This window comes from Buteo buteo, chromosome 4 (assembly GCF_964188355.1).
Source record: "Buteo buteo chromosome 4, bButBut1.hap1.1, whole genome shotgun sequence".
Classification (NCBI taxonomy): domain Eukaryota; kingdom Metazoa; phylum Chordata; class Aves; order Accipitriformes; family Accipitridae; genus Buteo; species Buteo buteo.
This window is the reverse complement of record NC_134174.1, coordinates 37,147,666-37,168,085: the sequence shown is the minus strand read 5'-3', so window position 1 is coordinate 37,168,085 and position 20,420 is coordinate 37,147,666. Positions and strand designations below refer to the sequence as shown.

The following is a 20,420-nucleotide window of genomic DNA, read 5'->3' as shown; positions in this document are numbered from 1 at the left end:
AATTCCTTTCTACAATGAACCATCCTTAAAGGCCAGCTGTGCCCAACCACACAGCTGTTTCACAGAAAAAATAATAGCTTAAAGCTGCTCTTGTCAAGGCCAAGAATCAGATCCTGTAAATTTATGAAAGATGAATGCTATGGTAAACTTTGTGAACATTTTTTTATATAAACAAGATTATAGATAATATAATAAAAATGAATTACTTTTTAAATGACAATGAGCTTTACATATAGGTAGCTAATGCCACGTTTAGTACTATTCTTCTATGTTTGTGTTCCAGTCAACCAGCGCAGTGACCAGCCTAACCTCCAGCAGGAAATGATACATTTCATTATTCCTTATAGTACAATAAAGCTCTTTATTTACGGCAAGCATTAGTTTTGTAGTTGCAACGACAGAATTCATGTGTTAGCAGTGCATCAAGGCTTTCCTTCCCACCTTGTAGTAGTTATCCCTGAAATTGTCTCGTTCTTCTGTTGTCATACCTGAACATATGGTACATCTGTCAGAGTTAGAAAGGAGACTCTCAGCCACAGAGATTCTCTCTCCAGCCAGGTGTAACAGAAGAGATGCAAAGTTCATAAGTTGTTTGCTTTTCTTATGAAACTCTAGTGAGTTAGTTCCAATTCCAACCTGCTAATTTCACATGATTGTAGTTGACACTAGAGTATTGTAAACATATCAAATTCTTAAATGGTTTTACAGTTCACTTTTTTTGAGAAATGCTCACCTGAGTGCATTTTGTATAGTGTCATTTTCCTTCTGGAGTGCAGGTGTTACATCATCTTCAAGAAACTGATGTTCTCTAAAGAGAAATTTTCAAATATTGTCTCTGAAATTCTGCATGTTGAGCATGTGCAAATCAGGTGGGCAATTAGATAATTAAAATAGTATTATGTGATTTTTATGGTTGAATATAGGCTACATCCTGAGTAAAAATAAGTCATTGGAAAACTGAAGGCAGAGGTAGCTGTAGGTTGTGTAGTTACAGCAAAGTGATCTTTCATTTGTCAGACGTTCTAGACAGAAGTGTTTGTGATTGAGTTTGGATTGCTATGCTTTTCCTAGAAAGTATGAAACAAATGGGCACAAGGAGTTAATTTATTAGTAATGGTTCAGGATAACACTTTAATGTTAGAATCTGAACTTTTTAATAAAAAGTCACTGTTAAGACTACAAGAGACAGAAAGCACATGTATTTTAACAGACAAAAGCATTTGCAGAATCCTTTATTTTTGTTAAATTCTATGTGAATTTTATAAGACTCCTTTTAGCGTTAAAGAAAATGGAGGATTAACTGTCCTAAATTATGGGAAGTGAAAAGAAATTCATAACTGTTTCTGTGAGTATTTCTGTTTTAGCTGCCATGGAACAAAGCTCGATTTTTCTTTTATGTTGCATGAATCTGTGATCTACTAAATGGAGGAAAAAAAGTGAGCGCATCAAACTCACTTTCTTGTGTGATATGTCAGATAAAATAAAACTGAGCCTAATTCATTATGATTTATAAACAGATGCTCCTGCATATGTGCATGTGTTTGTGTATTTATGTACTGATACATTTTAAGAAAAGATTGCCCTCTTGGTAATGATTCCAAATAATTATTTGTGAAAAAAGATCCCAACATGCAGGCACCTAAAATTGTTAGTCACTTCTGAAAAGACTGCTCTTCAGTTCCCACTTCCACCTTTGAATTCCCACCAAGCCTTCTCCTCCTCCCCAGTGTCATGTAGGACCAGGCACCTCAGTGTTCAGGAAGATGCAGTCATGCAGATCTTTCTAATTGCCAACACTGAATAAATTCACATTCACTTATATCTGTGAAAAACTGACAGATTGTGCTTGTACATTTGAGCTTGGACAGTCTCTTCCATTTCAAATTTTGCTTTGTTCTCAAGCTGGAAAAAGGTCTGAGTCCTTTCTATTTTTCAAACTGGGAAATAGCCTGTTTTCCTTGGGGGAAAAATTTGTAAGGGAATGCAAAATGGTCTTCCAAGTCCAAATAGTCTTACCATGGGCATCAAGTATTTTGCACTGATCTACAACAATATTTCTAACCAGTAATTCAGCAGGTCAGCTGAAAACATAAGGCTAAAAAACCTGGCGCAATATCAGCACAGTTAATCTTTTGTAAACAGCTTTCCTTTGTGCAGTGATAACTTAGATGCTTGCACAAAAAGACAAGTCGTTACTGAACTATAAAAAAGGGAATTTTCTTACTGCTTGTCAAGCAATGCAGTAATTTTGAAAGACTAAACATCAGTAGAAGAAAAATCTTTGTGTTTCATGTATCACAGATCCATAAAGTGAGCATAGGTATAGTAATGAATGCTAGTTTACTGAATTTAAATTAGCAAAATCCAAACTTAGCTTGACAACTTTAATAAAATACTTTAACCTGTAAACAATAGTTGTTTGTCGCTGTCATTATTTCAGCACACCTGCAATATTTAGCAGTTATACAAGTGCTGAAGTCTTCTGGCATTTTCCAGAAATGCCTGCATAACAATAAACCCCTTCTTTTCCTCAGTGACTCATGATTTTAGACAGTAAGCAAGTCTAGCAGGTATTTGACTGTGTGATAAAACTGGTATAGATTTGCCTAAGTCACCAGCAAAACCCTCATGAGTGCACCTTTCCTGATGATGGGGTTGGCTGGAGTGATGATCATATCAACTAAACTGGAGTTAAAAAGGCAGTAAAGAGTCTGCTGTGATTTCTGTTCCTTTTGGATGTTTCTCTGTAATTCAGCTGTTTTCTGAAGCTGAATTAATCACATTAACAAGCATTCCCATGTTTGGATAGAAGTACAAAGCTACTCAAGGTGATTTTCAGTGCTTTTCTTTTGGATCTAATGTTTGCTAGTTACCTTGGTGACCTTAATATATTGCACTTGTACGTGAGCTAAATTCTTTAACCGGTGTATCCTCACAAGATGTTACTTATGTGAGGTTTCATACAGTGTTTTTTAGGGGGTGAAGTTCACATCTGTGTTCTGTGGCCATGCAACACCAAGTTCAGTGGTGGTCTAAGAGCCCACTCAGATGGGGCAGCAAGGAATGCTACTGACTTGAATCAGACTGGTTTTCAGTCCTCTGTCTTTAGAGGTGTCTGTGGTATTGATACTTAGAATTTCATCAGAAGATGGTTACTTCCAGGATTTAAAAAAAAACAAAACCAAAACCCACCAGCTGTTACAATCTAGTAAGCTGAAATTTGATGGTAAAAGAGTGAGAAATGAACATGAGAAAAGAGGGTTAAATACCTTCTTATTCAAGACAAGATATACATGTTTCACATAAAATTAAGGGCTCCTAATCACATGGTACATCTGTGATCAGGTCACTGTTAATTTTGAGAGCAACCTGGTTCAATATAAGCTTTGACCTTTTTCTTGGTCTAAATTTCACTACAAAATAAAACCTCAGACATTTATTATAGAAAAATGCTGAGTGTCATGAAGACAGAATACAGTTTGAACAAGCAGATTTCAGCATGAATGTAATACGAAATGTGTGTTTCTCCATGTGAATGTCCTAACAAATGTGGTTAGGAAAATATTTTTTTTTTTTCTATCAGCCTGAATTCAAGGGGCAGAGCTCAAAGGAACAGGTTTTGAAGGGGCTTGTTTGCATGATTTCCCATGCTGAAAGCCAATTTTTTTACACTATAATATATCCTAATAGTTTGGGGCTTTGTGTACTCTTTCATAGGGTTACAGGTTAATGGCAAACCTCTGGTTAGGTAAGTTATTTACAGGAGAGGAAGAGGAGAAAAAAGGGGTCAAAAGGAGGTCTGTGTGTATTCTGGATATTGTAGTTTTTTCTTGGAAAAAGCAGGCATGATCTTATGTAAGACAGGTTGTGGTAGAAGGAGCGAAGTTAAGGGATGAGTGATTTATCCCCTTGCTTATTCATCTGTTACTGGATTTCTGCTTTTGACCTGTGACATTTGTTGGGGTGGGACTGTCTTTTTGTTTGTGCAGTGCTAAGCCCTGTGGCCTTGAGCTTCTGGGGAGGTACGCACAGCCACCCAAACACATGAACTGGCTCTTCCGAAGAGTCGTTCAGAGACCTCCAGGGAAAAGTAATGGAGTTTCCCTGTTGGCCTTGGCTGTGAAAGGGAGCTGTGGAAGATGGCCATGTGGAATACTCTTCTTCTGACAGCACTGCAGGAGAGACAATAGAAAAGCCTTTTTCCACCTAATTAGTGATGCTTGCCTAACTGGCGAAGGTTGACGCAGTGGTTTTTTTTTTTTTCTTTTCTTTTTTTTTTTTTTTCCCCCCTCCTGTGTTACAGATATACGCGGACTGCAGGGATTTCTCGATCAGGCCTCAAGACTGGGACTTGATGTATCATTGCAAAAAGTGGACAGGAACATCAGCAGAGTCTTTGCCAACCTTTTCACTACCATGAAAACAGAAGAGCTGAACCGCTATCGGGACACACTGCGAAGGGCTATCTTACTTCTAAGCCCACGGGGAGCCCAGACTTTTATTAATGAGGTCAGTGCACGGTTGTTTTTATCATCAAATTTCAGGAACATATATGGTGATTTATGTGATACCTTGCCACGCTTTCTGAAGGGGTAGATTTTGACAATGCTGCTTGGTAAATGTCAAATAAGATTGTCAGACTCTAGTGCCAGAGGACTGAAATATCAGGTACTCCATGTAATGCATAATTTGTGGTTAATGCAAATGGGATAGCATGGGCCAGATGGGCACGTTCAATATAACATACAGCTCTATGGGGCAATTTTTTTTTTCTGGTTGTCTTTCATACCAATGCTTTTGACCTGGATTTCAACCACTGTCAACAAGCGACCAGAAAATCTAGTATAGTCTATTAGAAATGAAATATAATGTGTCTGAGAGAGTCGTCTTTACTGCGGAAATCTCCAAAGTCATGCTAAAAGGGCATGTTGTTGATGTTTGAAAGCTGAATCGCAGAGTTTTTTATGAAGTATGATGTAGGAATTATATGTTTGTCTTTTTTTCTTAATGGTGTCTTGAAATCAGTGAGGCTAATTAGGACAGGGAGGGAGCTGTTGAGCAAACTTGTAATTAATGTTGTGCTGTGGGCTAATTTTTGGCATTAATTAGTTTTATACAGCTTTTTTAATATTAAATAATGAATTATTTTACAGTGCTTTATATGTCAGAGTTGAGGATGAGAGTTGGATGCTCAGTATAACTTCATGCGTGTTCGTTAGCTACGAATCTGGCAACAAAGTAGTTTTTTAATTTTTTTTTTTTTAACTAACCAGGAATAAGACTGAGCCAGGAAATTAAAATGTGGATGAGACCTGTTTCCAGTTATCAGTTTTGCTGCATCAAAGCCTGCTAAATTAAAAAAAAAAAAAAATCTACTTAAATTAGCTCACTAATTTTTTTATCATCCTAGCAAAAGTAAATTCTCCACATTTATCTTCATCAGGGATTTTTAAATTAATAGGGTAAATTTTATCACAAATAAATGAGGCATATGGGTAGCTTGGGAAAGACTAAGCACAGGGACAAATCCTGCTCGTGTTTGTGCATATACAGGGATTTTCCGTAGAGGAATGAGGGAGTACTTGCCTTCAGAGTGTAGTAAGCTATACGCAGCTGGGTCAGTGGTTTTATTTGCTTCATAGTAGGCCTCCAGCAAAAATACACATTGGTTAGTTTTCCAGTGATTCCTAACAAAGTATCCAAACCAGGTATTAAAAAGAAATCAACATGTGTGTTTTACTCAGAGCCACGCTGGGTAGAAAGTCTGTCCCACTTCAGTGCACAAGGCTCCAGAAATGTTCATAAGAGTTACATGCATGCACTGGTATGACCCTGCAGGTCTCTCGAGTGTAGGGGCTAGTGTATTTAACTGTTTTACTACTTACTTCACCTTAAAGCAGTGGGTATTACAGGCATTAAAGCTAATGATCCAGATCCCTGCAGGAGTTTAACTGTGGGCAGAAATGAAAAGTAATTTATTTGGCAATCTTCCTATATTGAATCTTGATTGATTCAAAAAAGCTTTATAAAAGAAAATTTAAATCTTAGAAAGGAATTCTCAAAAGGCTTGAGATGCGAGGTGCATGGTGTAGGGAAGAATCCTTTGCTAGTGGAGGCTGGGCTTACCTTTTGTAGAGAGTTACAATAACGGTGATTCCTCAATATCTCTGTCAATAAGTGCAACTAATTATCTACAGCACAATTTCAGACAGTCTAGAATAACAACTTTCAGCTTAAATGAAATACATATTCTTACATAATTTATAGAAATACATCATTCACAACGTGCAGCGGTAAGTGCCTTCAATGGGTTTACATATTTCCAGTTAGTAAATATTTCATGCTGTAGGTACTATATACCTATATACTGACTAGTATTGTTACCAGTGTGGCTCTGCACCTTGGAAGTTGTTTGAGGTTTTGAAACAATTTCCCTTTTCTGTTTTGGCAAAAAATTCCAGGTCTCTCAAAAAATGTAAGTAGTAACCTGAGAAGAAAATTCAAAGACTTTATGTTTAAATGTTGGGTATATTTATTTTCATCTTTTCTATTTTAGCTCAAGTTACAAATAAGAACTTAAGAACAAAGAGAAGAAATTGGATTTAAAGCTTTTTTCCCATAAATTTCTGGAAATGGAAAATTCCACATCAAAAAGAGGTTCCTTGTTAAGATTTTCAGTTTTGCTGAGTTGATATTTTGTAGCAGGGGGAAAATGACTGAAAAACTTCAACTAGATCTTGTTAATAGCCAATAGACATTAATATATCTTCATAAAAAAACAGGTGTTGCACACAAACCCTCCCGGGGAGTGCAGAACAAAAATAAGAGGCTTTCTTGGACAGTGTCTGGGTTATAAACCCTGATATGAATGGTTTTAACAAATTTTTCCTAGCACAAGCCATAGACATCAGCCATTGGAAGCTGGCACAAGATTTATTTTGCCTGTTTTGATATTGCAAGTGATACATTTTTCCTGCTAAAAATATGGATCCAGATTTCAGCCTCACTTATCATCTCTTGGGTGGGCCAGAGAGATCTCATCTGACTTCGGATGCACAGAGTTAGGAGACTGTGACATCTCATATGTGAAAAACTTTCTAAATCTTAGAAGACCTCAATTTTAGGATTATTTCATTAATTTTTGTTTAGGCATCATTTTCACTTTACTGGCTTAGCATCCTCAATGCATGTTTCTGTCGTGTCAAGCTTACTGCAGCAGAATTTACTGACATTTCATAAGTTTTCAAGGTTTAATATTGTGCTATAAAACTGCTCTGAGTGTAAGAATAGAGAGAGGAAGAGAGGGTAAAAAAAATCTTTTCAGTGGTGTAGGTATAAACATGGAATCAGCCTTTATTCAGAAAACAGAAGGTAAATGCACTTATAAAATGTTACCTATCCTAGGTTTTGCGTTAAAAGGTCAGTTTGGGATTAAAGCAAACCTAATCTAAAGAAAGTGTGTCCCTCCTTAGTAATTTTGAGAAAAATATTCCCTTCTCCACCTGCAAAAATCCCTGATATATTTGGCCAGGTGCCATAGTTCAGTTTATATGCAAAAGCAGTCTCAATTGTAACAGGTATGCATGTAACAGCAAAAATGATTTGATGTTTTGAAGACTATGTGATCTCCTTGCAAGGCAGTATATAGGAAGAAAAGCAGAAAAACTAGTAATTCAGAAATGGGAAGGAGATTTATTACTTTCATCTATTCTGTTAGTCTCCTTGGCATAGACACAGGATCTGAGACTCAAAAGGGTCCTTCTTTGCGACAGCCAGATTTCACCTGCCTCTTCTACTTACCAATGGATACATTTTTTTGGTTTCAAGTAGAGGTATATTTGTATGAGTTGCTTTTGTCATCAAGGGCTCTACACTACACAGTGACACATGGAAAATGGTTCAAGGAGAGGTGACAAAAATGATAAAAGGATAGGAGAGCATGACCTATGAAGACAGGTCTCAGGAATGCGCTATGTACAGCCTGCCTAAGGGAGTAGAACTGAAATACTTGAGAAGAAACATGAGGAGGAGCAGGAGGAAGAATTATTTAGGGTGATTATGGGTGATCTAACAGGAAGCAATAATCCAAAGCTGAACAGGGAATGCTTTCTAACAGGCAGGTCGGTTAGACAATGTGAGCACTTGGTGAGAGAGGTCAGTGAGGCATCGTTCTTCAGGGTGCTCGAGAGTTTGCTAACTAAAACACTTTGGTAACTTAGTCTTGCAGTCTTTCCTGAACTAGTTTGAAGGATGTTCTAGATGACCCAGGGGTCCTTCTGAAGACATGTCAGGAAACATTTGTTGTGTGAATAAATTCAGTCTTTGTACTTTTTGTATACAACATATTTGAAGAGGAGGAAAGAGATCTCGTAGTTTAGCGTTTCTCAGTTTCCTATTGCAGATGTGCAGTAACTATTAGGTGTGGAGGGTTTGTTATTTTCTTCTTCAAAGAACACATATGGTGTGTTTGGGATATGTATTTTAATGAGATTTTTCTTTAAAACTGTAGGTGATATCTGTTGCTTTATAGACGTCAATCATCCTACTTTCTAGTATTATTACCTTTACTTTTGAAAACCAGTAAAATGGAGGCTGTAACACAGTTGCATGTGGTTATTGATTTGAGAAGAGAAGGAATTCTTGGCTTTACAAACCCTTTAACTCAGCATTACTTGTTTTTTGGCAGCTTCACTGAAGTGAAAAATGTTTCTGTTTAGGTGCATCTTTGAAAATCATATCATTACTTGTGAGTCTATCTTGCCTGTAAGCTAGTAAGCTAACTGCAATAGGTTGCTAGTATATATGCATATCACTGCAGCATACCAGCTGAAAGCAGAACTCTGCATGTCTAGTATAGTAAACAAGTTAAAAAAAATGAATAATAAGAGAGCAGATTAATTGCATTAAAAATTAATGATAAAACACTGTATCATTGCAGCAGGGTTATCTGAATCACTGCAATTCCAATCTGAGCTGAAGCTATAAACTTCCAGAATAATACTAAGTTTGTTAAACAGTTATAATTTATCTCTGCCCTGTTTATCTAGTCACCTCTGTGTCCCCACTGGAAAGCAAAGACTGTTCTCTGTTTCTCTTTTACCCTAGTTCATGTCAAATGTTCTGACTGGTCCTTTAAAAACAAAAATAGATATTCTGCTTTTGGTTTAGGCTTTTGGGATCATTTCATGCTGATTTCTGGCCTGCCTTCATTCCTGGTCGTTGAGGATGCTGAGTACCTGACTCCCAGAGCACTCCCAGTTGGCGCTTGTTTGTGAACAATGCTCCAGACTTCTCTTTTTCCTTCTACAGTTGGTGACATGCTATTGCTTGACTGGAGCTGCAGGAATTATTTATACCATCTTGAACAGTCTGCACCCACAAGCAATTGTATGAAATAGTTTTTCACAGGAAGCAGAGACCTTTACTTTTCAGAATTTAACAGGAAAAAAAGCTTAATACTAATTTTCTGCTACTTGGCATTTCATATTGGCATACATCTTTTTTATTTATGTTGCAAATGTTCAGCATATTAGTCTGTGTCTCTGTTTTATATACAGTATATAAACATCTTGAAATATTGGTGAATAATTTTGGGAAAAAAATATTAAGCCTCTTCTGTTTTTAGAAGGCAATTTCTGTGTTTAAAGAGCTGGTAGTGATTTGTGAGTGCTGGTAACAGAACTATAGAAATAATACATTCTTCTTTCAATAGTTTAAGTTAAATTATACCCACCTTATTTTTTCTAAATCCTCCTCTGGTTCTCTATTTCTTCCTCTGAGCTAAAATCTTGTCTGCTATTGTTGACACTTGCAATACAGTAAGACTCATTGCGCTTAAAGAGAATAATAATTATAATTAAAACCCAAGCAAACCTCATTAAACTGCTAAAACCTAAGTGAAAACAAAGCCTCCCATTTTGGGATAAATTGGCTTAGAAGCAGGTTTCTTTCCACTGGGCCAAAAAAACCCCAAGACACAAACCCTCCCATATTTTGTTTCACTATGATTAGTCCAAGCTATGGGGTCACTGTGAGAATATGTTTGGAACAATCATTTACATATGTCGTTATAGATTTGTAGGCACTGTGAAGGATGTGTGTGAGGAAATCATAATTTGGTGAATAAATGACTTCAAGAATTGCTTACATGGCTTCATGTAAATGACATTCCTTTTACTACTGCAGGTACGTTTAGGTGACAATAATTTTAGAAATCTTTTTTTTTTTTTGACTCCACTCGTACTGTTGCATCAGATTTTGAACCTGAATGTTGAAATCATGAGAAACATGAGGCTTGAATCTAATTTTGTACATCTCCAACAATAACTGATAGCAGGTTTGTGGGGCTTTGTGGGTCAATTGAGAAAAAAATTATGAAAATTGAATACATTAGCATGAGTTACACAAAGTCCATATGAGTCTAGAAACTGCTTTACTAGCAGTCTTACTAAGTCCCTCAGTGTCAGTAATATTTCTGGTCCGAAGGAACTAGGTTTTTCAGCTCATATTTTGAATCTGATGAGTGAGCACACATTTATAGGGGATCATTTATTTTAAAATGTCATTAAATCTGTAAGTATAGGAACTGGGCATTCCTCTTGCTCCAAATGCTTGCTCCTCAGTGTACTTTTGGATCCTTGTTTCACTGCAGGTGTTTGGTTGCTAAAACATGACTCAATTCCTTAAAATTTTGCTGCTGTCCACAAGTAAGAATGTCAGGTCTAAAGGAAACTGTGCCAAATATCTGGCTGACAAAATTGTTGAAATATTTTAAATTAACTTTTGTCTCGTGAGCTTCATTAATTTTCTTTTTTTTTTTTTTTTGGTTGTTATTTTTCATTCATTAATTTTCTTTTTTTCATTCTCTTTGTTAATTTTCTCATCTATTATATTTTTATCTTTCCTCAATCTCACTGTTAAATATGGAAGCTGCACAGCATGGTGCAAAGTAAGCCTGTTCACATGGGAGGGCCCTGAAGAAGCTGACATGTCTGTCCAGTGGAAGGCAACAGGATGCAGAAGCTGCTGTTCATGTCCTGGAAGCAGGAGCTGGTGTTACCGTAGCACCGTGTTGGGGTTCATCGGTTTCTCCTTCCAGGGTAATGCCAGGTTAATTCAGTCAGTTCCAGAAGTAGCTCTCTGCACAGATTTGACCTCAAGATTGGGCGATTCCAGCTGTCAGGAGGGGTTGTATTTATGGTTTTTTTTTTTAAGGAAGAGGAACTATTAATGACTTGGAAACACCGAAGTGTTGTATTGGGCCACATGCAGTTCACCTTCTTTAGTACTGTATTTAATAGCACCCAGTGTTGGCTTTTGCAAGAGCTGTGACAGAACAACTCTCTAGCAAGCACTGAAAAACCAAGGCTACCAAAAATTAACCCCACCTCCACCTACTCCTTCATGGCTGGCTGTTTTTTCCAAATTATTTTACTTCAGATTACTTGACTGGCTCCCGGAATACTGTGCAATTTAAAGATAAAAAAATATATATTACATATATATGTATTTTTAATGTAGTGGAAAGTTAGATTAAATACTCTGACATATCTGTGGTCATTATAATACATAAATATATGCAAAATGTTTCTCTGAAATACTGCAAATCTGCAGATGACTTTATCATTCCCAGCAAGGATAATTTTCTGCAATTTAGGTATAATTTACCAGAAAGCAGAGATTGCTAATTAATTATGGATGATTAATTTTAAAATATGCTCCTGCATTTGCATTTCATCACTATACCAGTGTTTGCCCATTGTAAGACAGTAGCAGAAGCAGTACAGGTACATGAGAAAATATGTTTGCCTTATAAAAATCAGAAAAAAGTAATGGCCATACAAAAGCTATTTGCCATCTTCCAGTTTTACTTTTTCATATAAATTCAGTGTATTGTTCAGGTTACTATGCTAGGGCAGCTTGACTTTGAAGATTACAAAATACATACTGTAATTACTTTATATTCAATTTTTGAACCTTCAAGACCAGTATGTACACACCATAGTTACACGTTGACTTCTTCTGTGGACACATCTGCAAGCTTCTCTAAGCACAAGGATTGAGTTGGAGTGCAGGGTTCTGCACAGTCAGTCAATCATCTCTCCCCTAAAATGCGTTTCTAGACCTGGTGTTCTGGATTAAGAAAATCACTGACTCATTTCATTAGTTGTTTCAGAGGTTATAGAAGGCGGCCATTTATCCTTAGAAGGGATGAGTAATAATTGCTGATAATAATTTGCACCTGCTTTGCATCTTTTCACAGGAGGTTTTTAATCACTTTTAGGAGGTGAAATAAAATTATATTTACCCAAGACTTATTTTTAGTTTCAAACTAATTTGGAAAATGATTTAAGCCTTCACTAATTGCTTGAAGCATACAGTATAGTGCTGTCTGTGTGTGAGATAAAAGCTTGGGGAAGATTTACCGTGGTTTGAGAAGATTAATCCCAAGCAAGGTGTCCTAGGACTGATGCTCTGTTTCTCTTCAAGTTATTTCTATGTTGGCCAGGCAGTGCACAGCCTAGGTGTGAGGGTTAACGTTGTTGATGCAGCACTGCCCAGTGTGTAGGGGTTGTGGTTTAATCCAAGCCGACAACTAAGCACCGCACGGCCACTTGCTCACACCTCCCTCCCTACCCCACCTTCGGTGGGATGGGGAGGAGAATTGGGAAAAACGTAATACTTGTAGGTTGAGATAAGAACAGTTTAATAATTGAAATAAAATATAATAATAGTAATTTTAATGACAACGTAGATAACAAAGAGGGAGAGAAATAAAACCCAAAAGGCAAGTGATGTACAATGCAATTGCTCACCACCCGCTGACCGATGCCCAAGCAGTGATCGGCCACACCCGGCCAACTCCCCCCAGTTTATATACTGAGCATGACGTTCTATGGTACAGAATATTCCTTTGGCTACTTCGGGTCAGCTGTCCTGGCCACACTCCCTCCCAGCTTCTCGTACACCTCCTCGCTGGCAGAGCATGGGAAACTGAACAATCCTTCACTTATCCTAAGTGCTACTTAGCAACAGCTAAAACATCAGTGTATTATCAACATTATTCTCACACTAAATCCAAAACACACTGTACCAGCTACTATGAAGAAAATTAACTCTATCCCAGCCAAAACTGGGACATTAGGAGACAACACTGAATGTTATGCCCATTTCTTTACAGTCTAAAGCGCGGAGCTTCTAAAAAAATCCAAAATAGAGGCTCAGGGGAGCTCTCTGGAAATGTAAGGGAAGAAATATTTGGGAACCTTGTTCATCAAGGACAAGCAGTTAGATCTGATTAAATTAAGCTTATAACTTGAGACAGTGTTGTAACTGTGCAATAAGATTGTCTTTTCCTCAGGCAAAGAGTGTTCTGTGTCAAATAAATAGAGTACAATATCATCAGCATAAAGCATGATGTGTCAGTTCATTCATTTACCTTTGTACCTTGGAGGGTGGCAAATACCTTAAAAATTAGCAAGGGTTTTAGAGTTGTTTGGAAAAGAGAGTATAGTCCTATGCTGATATTTTTTTCCTACTGCTACTGTTAGTACTGTGGTGCTATTATAACTAGTATGCTTGTTATACTTGAGTGTCTTATGAATTGGGATGTTGTTTAACTAGGTGTTGTATGAATGTGTGTCCCCAAAGAATTTACAGACTGCAAGAGGTGACAGATAGAGATACCTGGGGAGTAAAAGGGATTGATGATGGATGTTGTTCAGTGACAGAAATAGCAGGATCTTAGAAATCAGCATTTTAAAAAAAAGAAAAAAAAAGGAATTTAAGGTATTTGTGGAAATTTTTTTTATAAATAGGTGTAGCTGAAGAAAGTTGACACCAAGGCCAAAATCTTGGTTATGAATTAGAGGTAACCTGGAAGATTGGAATAAAAAGTGTATAGTGTTGGAAGTGACAATAGTTAGCATGTCTTTGATGTGACAGATAACAAGGGAACTATTGAAACAATGTGAAGAGATGGGTGAAATGATCAAAGCAAGGGGTTAGAGATCCTCTTTGGGGCAGAAATTTCAGTGAGATATGAGAGGAGCTTGCAGTTCTTAAGGTCAGAAAGATGAACTGTAGCAATCAATATATAACGCCATCAGAGCTGGGAAAGGAGTTTTAGCATTACAGATGGGTAAAAAGAGCTGTTTATTAGAGAGGTTGTATTTAACAATGCTGAGAGCTTTTGGGCTTATCCTGGATGAAAGGCTTTGCAATAAGTAAGAGTCAAAGATGACACTTGGATTGTAGTCCAAATTGGCAGGTCTGATGTTCTGGCTGTCCATTTTGACTGAGAAAAAGGATTTCCTTTCCCTGAAGGGAGAGGGTTGAGAAATCTCATTATCCACATGAAGCTTATGAGGGTATCCAGAAAGCAGGCTAACAATTTAGACTGAACAGGATATGAAAAATGTGTCACGAAGAAGTAGATCAAGACTCATCAGCATGTGAATGGCAGTGGATTTTTTGCTAGTTTGCTTGCTGGGTGAAGTTAGTGTAAAGAGAGGCAATTGCAGAGTGAATGGTTGTGGGACCCTCCTTGGGAGCTTGAAGAATATCACAGAAAGTATCCCCTGGAGAGGCTGTGCTGAAGGAGTGGCATAGGAAGAAACCCAGGAGAGAAGTGCTGGGAAGAGGAGGTTTATCAAGAAGAAACATGATCAACTGTATTAAAACCACCTGACAAGTCAAAGAGAAGAGAGTAACAATTTTAGAGTTTGGCTAAGAAAAGTGAATGCCAGTAGGAACAGTTTCAGTTAAATGCGGAAGGTAGAAACCCGAATGGAGAGAACTTAGACCAAGACCAGAAGAGAAGGTTCAAGGCAGTGCATGTAAACCATGGGTTAAGGGGGCTGCAGGGAGAAGAGAGAGGGAGAATGGGGTGATAGGTATAGAGCCATGAAGGGTCTGACAAAGGAGGGGTCTAAAATACTTTCTCGCCTCAGGGAAGAGAAATGGCGTAAGAAGAAACTACTTTAAAGGTATATTAAGGAGGTCTTCTAATTCTTTTAATGGTACTGTATGGAAGATCTCTTCAAAGGTACCAGGGACTCGAAGGCATTGCACGTATGGAGTGAAGAGAGACAGGCTGGCAGTGGTAGCACTTTATTGTGGGCTGGGGCTTACATCATCTTTTCGGATGGGCAGTGTGTGGTCTCCAGAGTGACAAATTACCCTGTTTGCCTTTGCAGTTCTTATCAGATATGCACTTTGCATGGTGTGCTGTCCTCCAACCCTTGGAAAGCTGTATATCAGTAGGCAGTAGAGATTTTACTCCCTGCTTTTGTTGTTGATTGGTTGGTTGTTTTAATGAAGCAAACAGCAATGTGCAGAATTCCTTCATATTAGTCTCATTGAGAAAGGAGACAGTTTTCCAGGTTTTTGGATCATTTCCTTTGCAGTGTGAGTGCTAAGGGAATAAAAGCAGCTCTGACAGCATCCTCTGTGGGGCAGGACGTAAACTGTGTCGTAAGGACAATTTCTGATAGAGTTTTAGTTTTCAGTAATGTCTTTTTACTGGAAAAGTCTTCATGCTGAAATTTTCATAGAAGGAAATGTAATCAGGTTTCTGTACATAGATTTGCTGGGTTTGCCATTGGTTTTGTTCACTGCTTGTTCAGGGTTTTGTTAAGATACTTTTTTATAACTTTTTTTCAGGGATCACTTTTCAAGGTTGATCTCTTTCTGTTGAGGCAGGTACCTAATGATTATCCCTACAGCACATAAAATGTGGAGGTAAAGGATTGTTAGTCCCCTTTTTTCCAGCTGGGGCATGGGGGTACAGACAAAGTAGGCAATTTACTGGGATTACCTGAAATGGGGACTGAACTTCTAAATGTCAAACCAAGAACTTGCCCAAAAGGTCATCCTTTCATTTGATACTGTCAGGTATGTATTTGCCACTATTGACCCCTAGTTGTTTCATTTGACAGAACTGATAGTCCTGTCACTCCAGTGATCTTTTTGTCAGACATGCAGCCTTTAACCCATACACACTGTGTCAGATATTAAAACTCTCTTTGAATAGTGTGTGTTGGCTTTAGTTTCAGATAAATAATGCAGCTTGCACATGCAGTCCTACGGAGCATTTAAATCTCTGCTCAGGTAACTTTAAAAATCTGTATTTTATTTATTGAATTGAGCCCTTTCATTGTAATGGAGTTATAGTTTGCTATAGACCATGCTCTGTGAATGAGATCAATCTGTTTGGCACTGACCCATCCATTCAACTTGAAGCAATTAGATTTAAAAGCTTTGCACTTTATTAATGTGTGTGCAAATAGCAATTGGATTCCAAGGACACTCTTTAGGAAAGTACCTTGAGTGATTGGTCTTGATATATAATTCATATTTTGCGTCCAACTTTCCAAAGGAAAAAATCTTGTTAAAATTATTTCTAGATAATATTGAAAAGGGAAAAAACCCCAAGTCTTGAAGTATGACAATGACTTTGTGTGTTTAATGAAAGTATATTGACTTGAAAATATTACAAGTTCCCCCAACGTGTTTTCCCATAAAATTATTAGAGTATAGAGAATATTTTGAGATGTACATCGGCACCCTAAAAAAAATAAAAATCCCCAAACCAACAAAACAAAAAACATAACACCATAGTGTTCATTTTCTGAACTGTACTAGCATTCAAGATATTTTAAAAATCAATGTCAGTTCTGAATGCATCTTGATTTAAAGTCAGAACAATCTAGCAAATACAGCACTTCAGCCTGGATACAGTTATGAATACTTAATAAAAGTATGCAATTCAAGTCAGGCTCATCCCTGATAGCTCACATAACCAAGAGGTACCCTAACACTGGACATGCCACCATGTAGATAAGATGGTTACATCATCCAGGCCAAGCAAGCAGTGGAAGTGTCCGATTTGGAAAATGTGTGGCATGCAGGAGTGCTAACAAAGCTACCAAAGAGAGAAAGTTGTGATTAAAAAGAGGACCTTAGGGTCTTGATGCCAAGCCCTCTTAAATCTTTGGGAATGTATGCCTGGGATTCTCACTGCCTACTTCCTTCATTAAGAGCCCAAAGTATGAAACATTGCTGTGAACAACACAATTGAGCTCCAGGTAGTTGTCATGCATAGAGGATCCTGTGCATCAGGGCACCTCCCCTGTCAGCAGCCAGGACATCCTCGATCTTCCTTTGGGAAAATTTTTATGTAATGTATTAATCTGTATAGAATACAGCTTTGCGCCTTTTTTTTTTTTTTTTTTTTTTTTTTTTTTTGGTATTTCTCTAAAGAACGTAGAGTTTGCATAGGATTCTTCAGAAGGGTTCATGCAGCTCAAACCTTTGGAGAACCCAGTGAATCTCAGGTTCCTGGTCTCGATGCTCATAACTTCAGTTTATATTTACATCTTCAACATTTTCTCTCTTTCTCACTATGTTTGAATATGTTTTATACTTTTTTTAAACATATGTCTGGATTTCAAGAAGGATACTATTTTCTGTGGTTAGAGATTATGAGCCTTTAAAATAATATTACCCATATAGTTTTTAAAAAAGAAAAGTCTGTCCAAAGATCATCTAATTTTCACCCAAGTAGTTTTTAGTGTATATATATATATAAAAATAATTAATAGTTAACTACTTAATAGAGATAATAACAATTACATTTAATGCCAAAAATGTTTGAGTAAAATATATATACTTATGTAGTATATATAATATATAAAAATATCTATGTGTCATATGTACTATATATACACACACACACACACACAACTTGCATGTTATACCATGCCCAGGTCAGTCACTTAAAGAGGAATTTGCATGTGTGGAAATATGGAAGAACAGAGTAAATGTTTGTGTTCTGTGCAGCTGGAAAAGGAAAATAAAGATACTGGAACAGAAATGAACCAAAGAGTGCAAGTTTCTCAGAGTTGTTCTGTTTCGGCTCATTGAGAACATTGACATTTCTGATGTGCTCTACTGATATTTGCAAATAGTGTCAACATCTTTCAGCGTAAATTAGGTGGAGAACTGTATCTTTAAAAGCCTGTTGGAACTGGTTATTATTTCATGCAGGGGATTTGCAACGTTGATCAAATGGAACAGTGTAGAAAACCCACCTCACTCAGGCTCCTTGGCACTGAATTTTCTGTGAATGGTGAAGATGCAAAAAGTAACATGAAAAAAGGTCGGTCAAAGCCTGAATACAAGAGTGAGCAGGGAAAAGCCGCCCAAGTGCTGGCATCCTTGCAAAGCACAGAGGCCTCTTGGGGAACATGAGGAGTGCTTCAGTGTGAGTGATAAAGTCAGCCAGGCGTTGGTCCCAAAACACTCCATAGTTTAATGGTAACTTGTGCAGAAGCTGTTCTTTGTGATTTCTAAATGAAATTTGTGGAATGTTGCAATCCCAGTTGAAAAGGAAGGCAAACCTGAATGAAATGGCTGAGTGGAAGTGTCAAAGTATCAACAAATTTGTGAATAACCTGAGGCTGAAGAGTCGGTTTTGCCATTTTGAGACTTGTCCTCCTGGTATCTGCAGAAGGGCCCGGTTGGCTACTTGTATTTAGTGGTTAGTAAGAATGTGAAAGGGAGTGGCAAGCTCTACAGTCTTTTAAGTGTGTCGTGGTTTAACCCCAGCCAGCAACTAAGCACCACGCAGCCGTTCACTCACTCCCCCCCACCCATTGGGATGGGGGAGAAAATCAGGGAAAGAAGTAAAACTTGTGGGTTGAGATAAGAACAGTTTAATAGAACAGAAAAGAAGAAACTAATAATGATAATGATAACACTAATAAAATGACAACAGTAGTAATAAAAGGATTGAAATGTACAAATGATGCGCAGTGCAATTGCTCACCACCCGCCGACCGACACCCAGCCAGTCCCTGAGCAGCGATCCCCCCCACCCCCCGCCCCAGTTCCTATACTAGATGTGACGTCCCATGGTATGGAATACACCGTTGGCCAGTTTGGGTCAGCTGCCCTGGCTGTGTCCTGTGCCAACGTCTTGTGCCCCTCCAGCTTTCTCGCTGGCTGGGCATGAGAAGCTGAAAAATCCTTGACTTGAGACTAAACACTACTTAGCAACAACTGAAAACATCAGTGTGTTATCAACATTTTTCTCATACTGAACTCAAAACATAGCACTGTACCAGCTACTACTAGGAAGACAGTTAACTCTATCCCAGCTGAAACCAGGACAAGTGGAAAAGCAATGACCATGTTTATAGCAACCTGGCTATACTGGACAGCTTGCATTGCTGTTAGCAGCTGCCTTATATGTTAGGAGTGTAACAGTCACATTAACGTTCCCACAACATGGTGTACATAATCTTTATCTCTGTTCTGGTTTTTGCTACTTTGAAAAATGAAATTCAGCTTTTCTAGCCAGAGAATTTATGTCTTTCTCTTGATCTCTTTATTTTACTCCCCTTCCAAATGCTTCCCATTGTGATAAATTTAACTCACTACTTGTGATAAATAGATTAAGAATTTAAGACATCCTAACAGTAAATAATAGTGGTGCTCATGTTAAAATGAGCTACATAGGTGCTTAATGAGATATGTTTGCACTGTTGCAATTGCTAATCTAAAACTAGAATTAAGAGGACATATAAATCATTACAGGGAGGTAATGACCCAGTTAAACAATTGCCATATCAAGGTGCTTTGCTTATGTATAAAGCTGAAGTCCATTCTTTTCACCTTGACCAAAAATTTATCAAAAAAAAACCCCAAAACCAACCCTCCCCAAACTACTGAAGCATCATGTTGACTGCTGTAATTAAAAGTGAATACTTAGGTCCCATCTCTTTTACCAGATTACTGGAGCCATGAACACTGTCAGTGGCCGTGGTCAAACAGCTAAATCAAGAGGCTAGTGGGCTGCTCTAGAGTGTAATGGCACCCCCCAATTTCCCACTCAGCTCATTGATATTGATTTGCAAATGAATCTGCCTGTTTATTTATTGGAATCACCATTACTTCAGCAAAGTGTTCCAGCCAAGATGCAGCAGCTTTCCAAAGGGCTCTGGATTTCATTGTTTATCGCTGTCACTTGCTTGTGGAAGGATCAGGAAAACTATCAATGGGGACTTGTAATAATCAAAAAAAACCCAACTGACCAAACAAACAACAAAAAAAGGTGTGAGTTAGAAAAGTACTTTGGTACTGAAGTTTTTAAAACAACAAAAGGAAGATTAGAGAGTAAGAGTGCAGCAATGTTTCAACTGTGTTTTAATAAAGATAAAGATAAGGTAGTGTGGGAAATCATAGCATGTATGCCACTGCTTTTGCTAATGCTCTTTATGTACTTGTTAATAGAAGCAGTCCTCAGACAGATGCTTATCTTCCAGATCAGGACTAGGGAGATGGAGACTCTATTTGCAGTAGATTATAATTATATGGACAACTCCTTCCTACCACAGGAAAAATGTGAGGATAAAATC

At 37.7% G+C, this 20,420-nt stretch overlaps 1 protein-coding gene across 1 annotated transcript in view; it reads left to right on the top strand.

Moving 5' to 3' along the window:
* GRID1 (glutamate ionotropic receptor delta type subunit 1) overlaps positions 1–20,420 on the top strand; it is a 559,848-nt gene that overhangs the window by 309,861 nt on the left and 229,567 nt on the right. Inside the window, exon 4 of the mRNA XM_075025535.1 lies at positions 4,304–4,509. Coding sequence (XP_074881636.1) covers positions 4,304–4,509 — 206 coding nt within the window. The remainder of the gene's footprint in view (positions 1–4,303; positions 4,510–20,420) is intronic.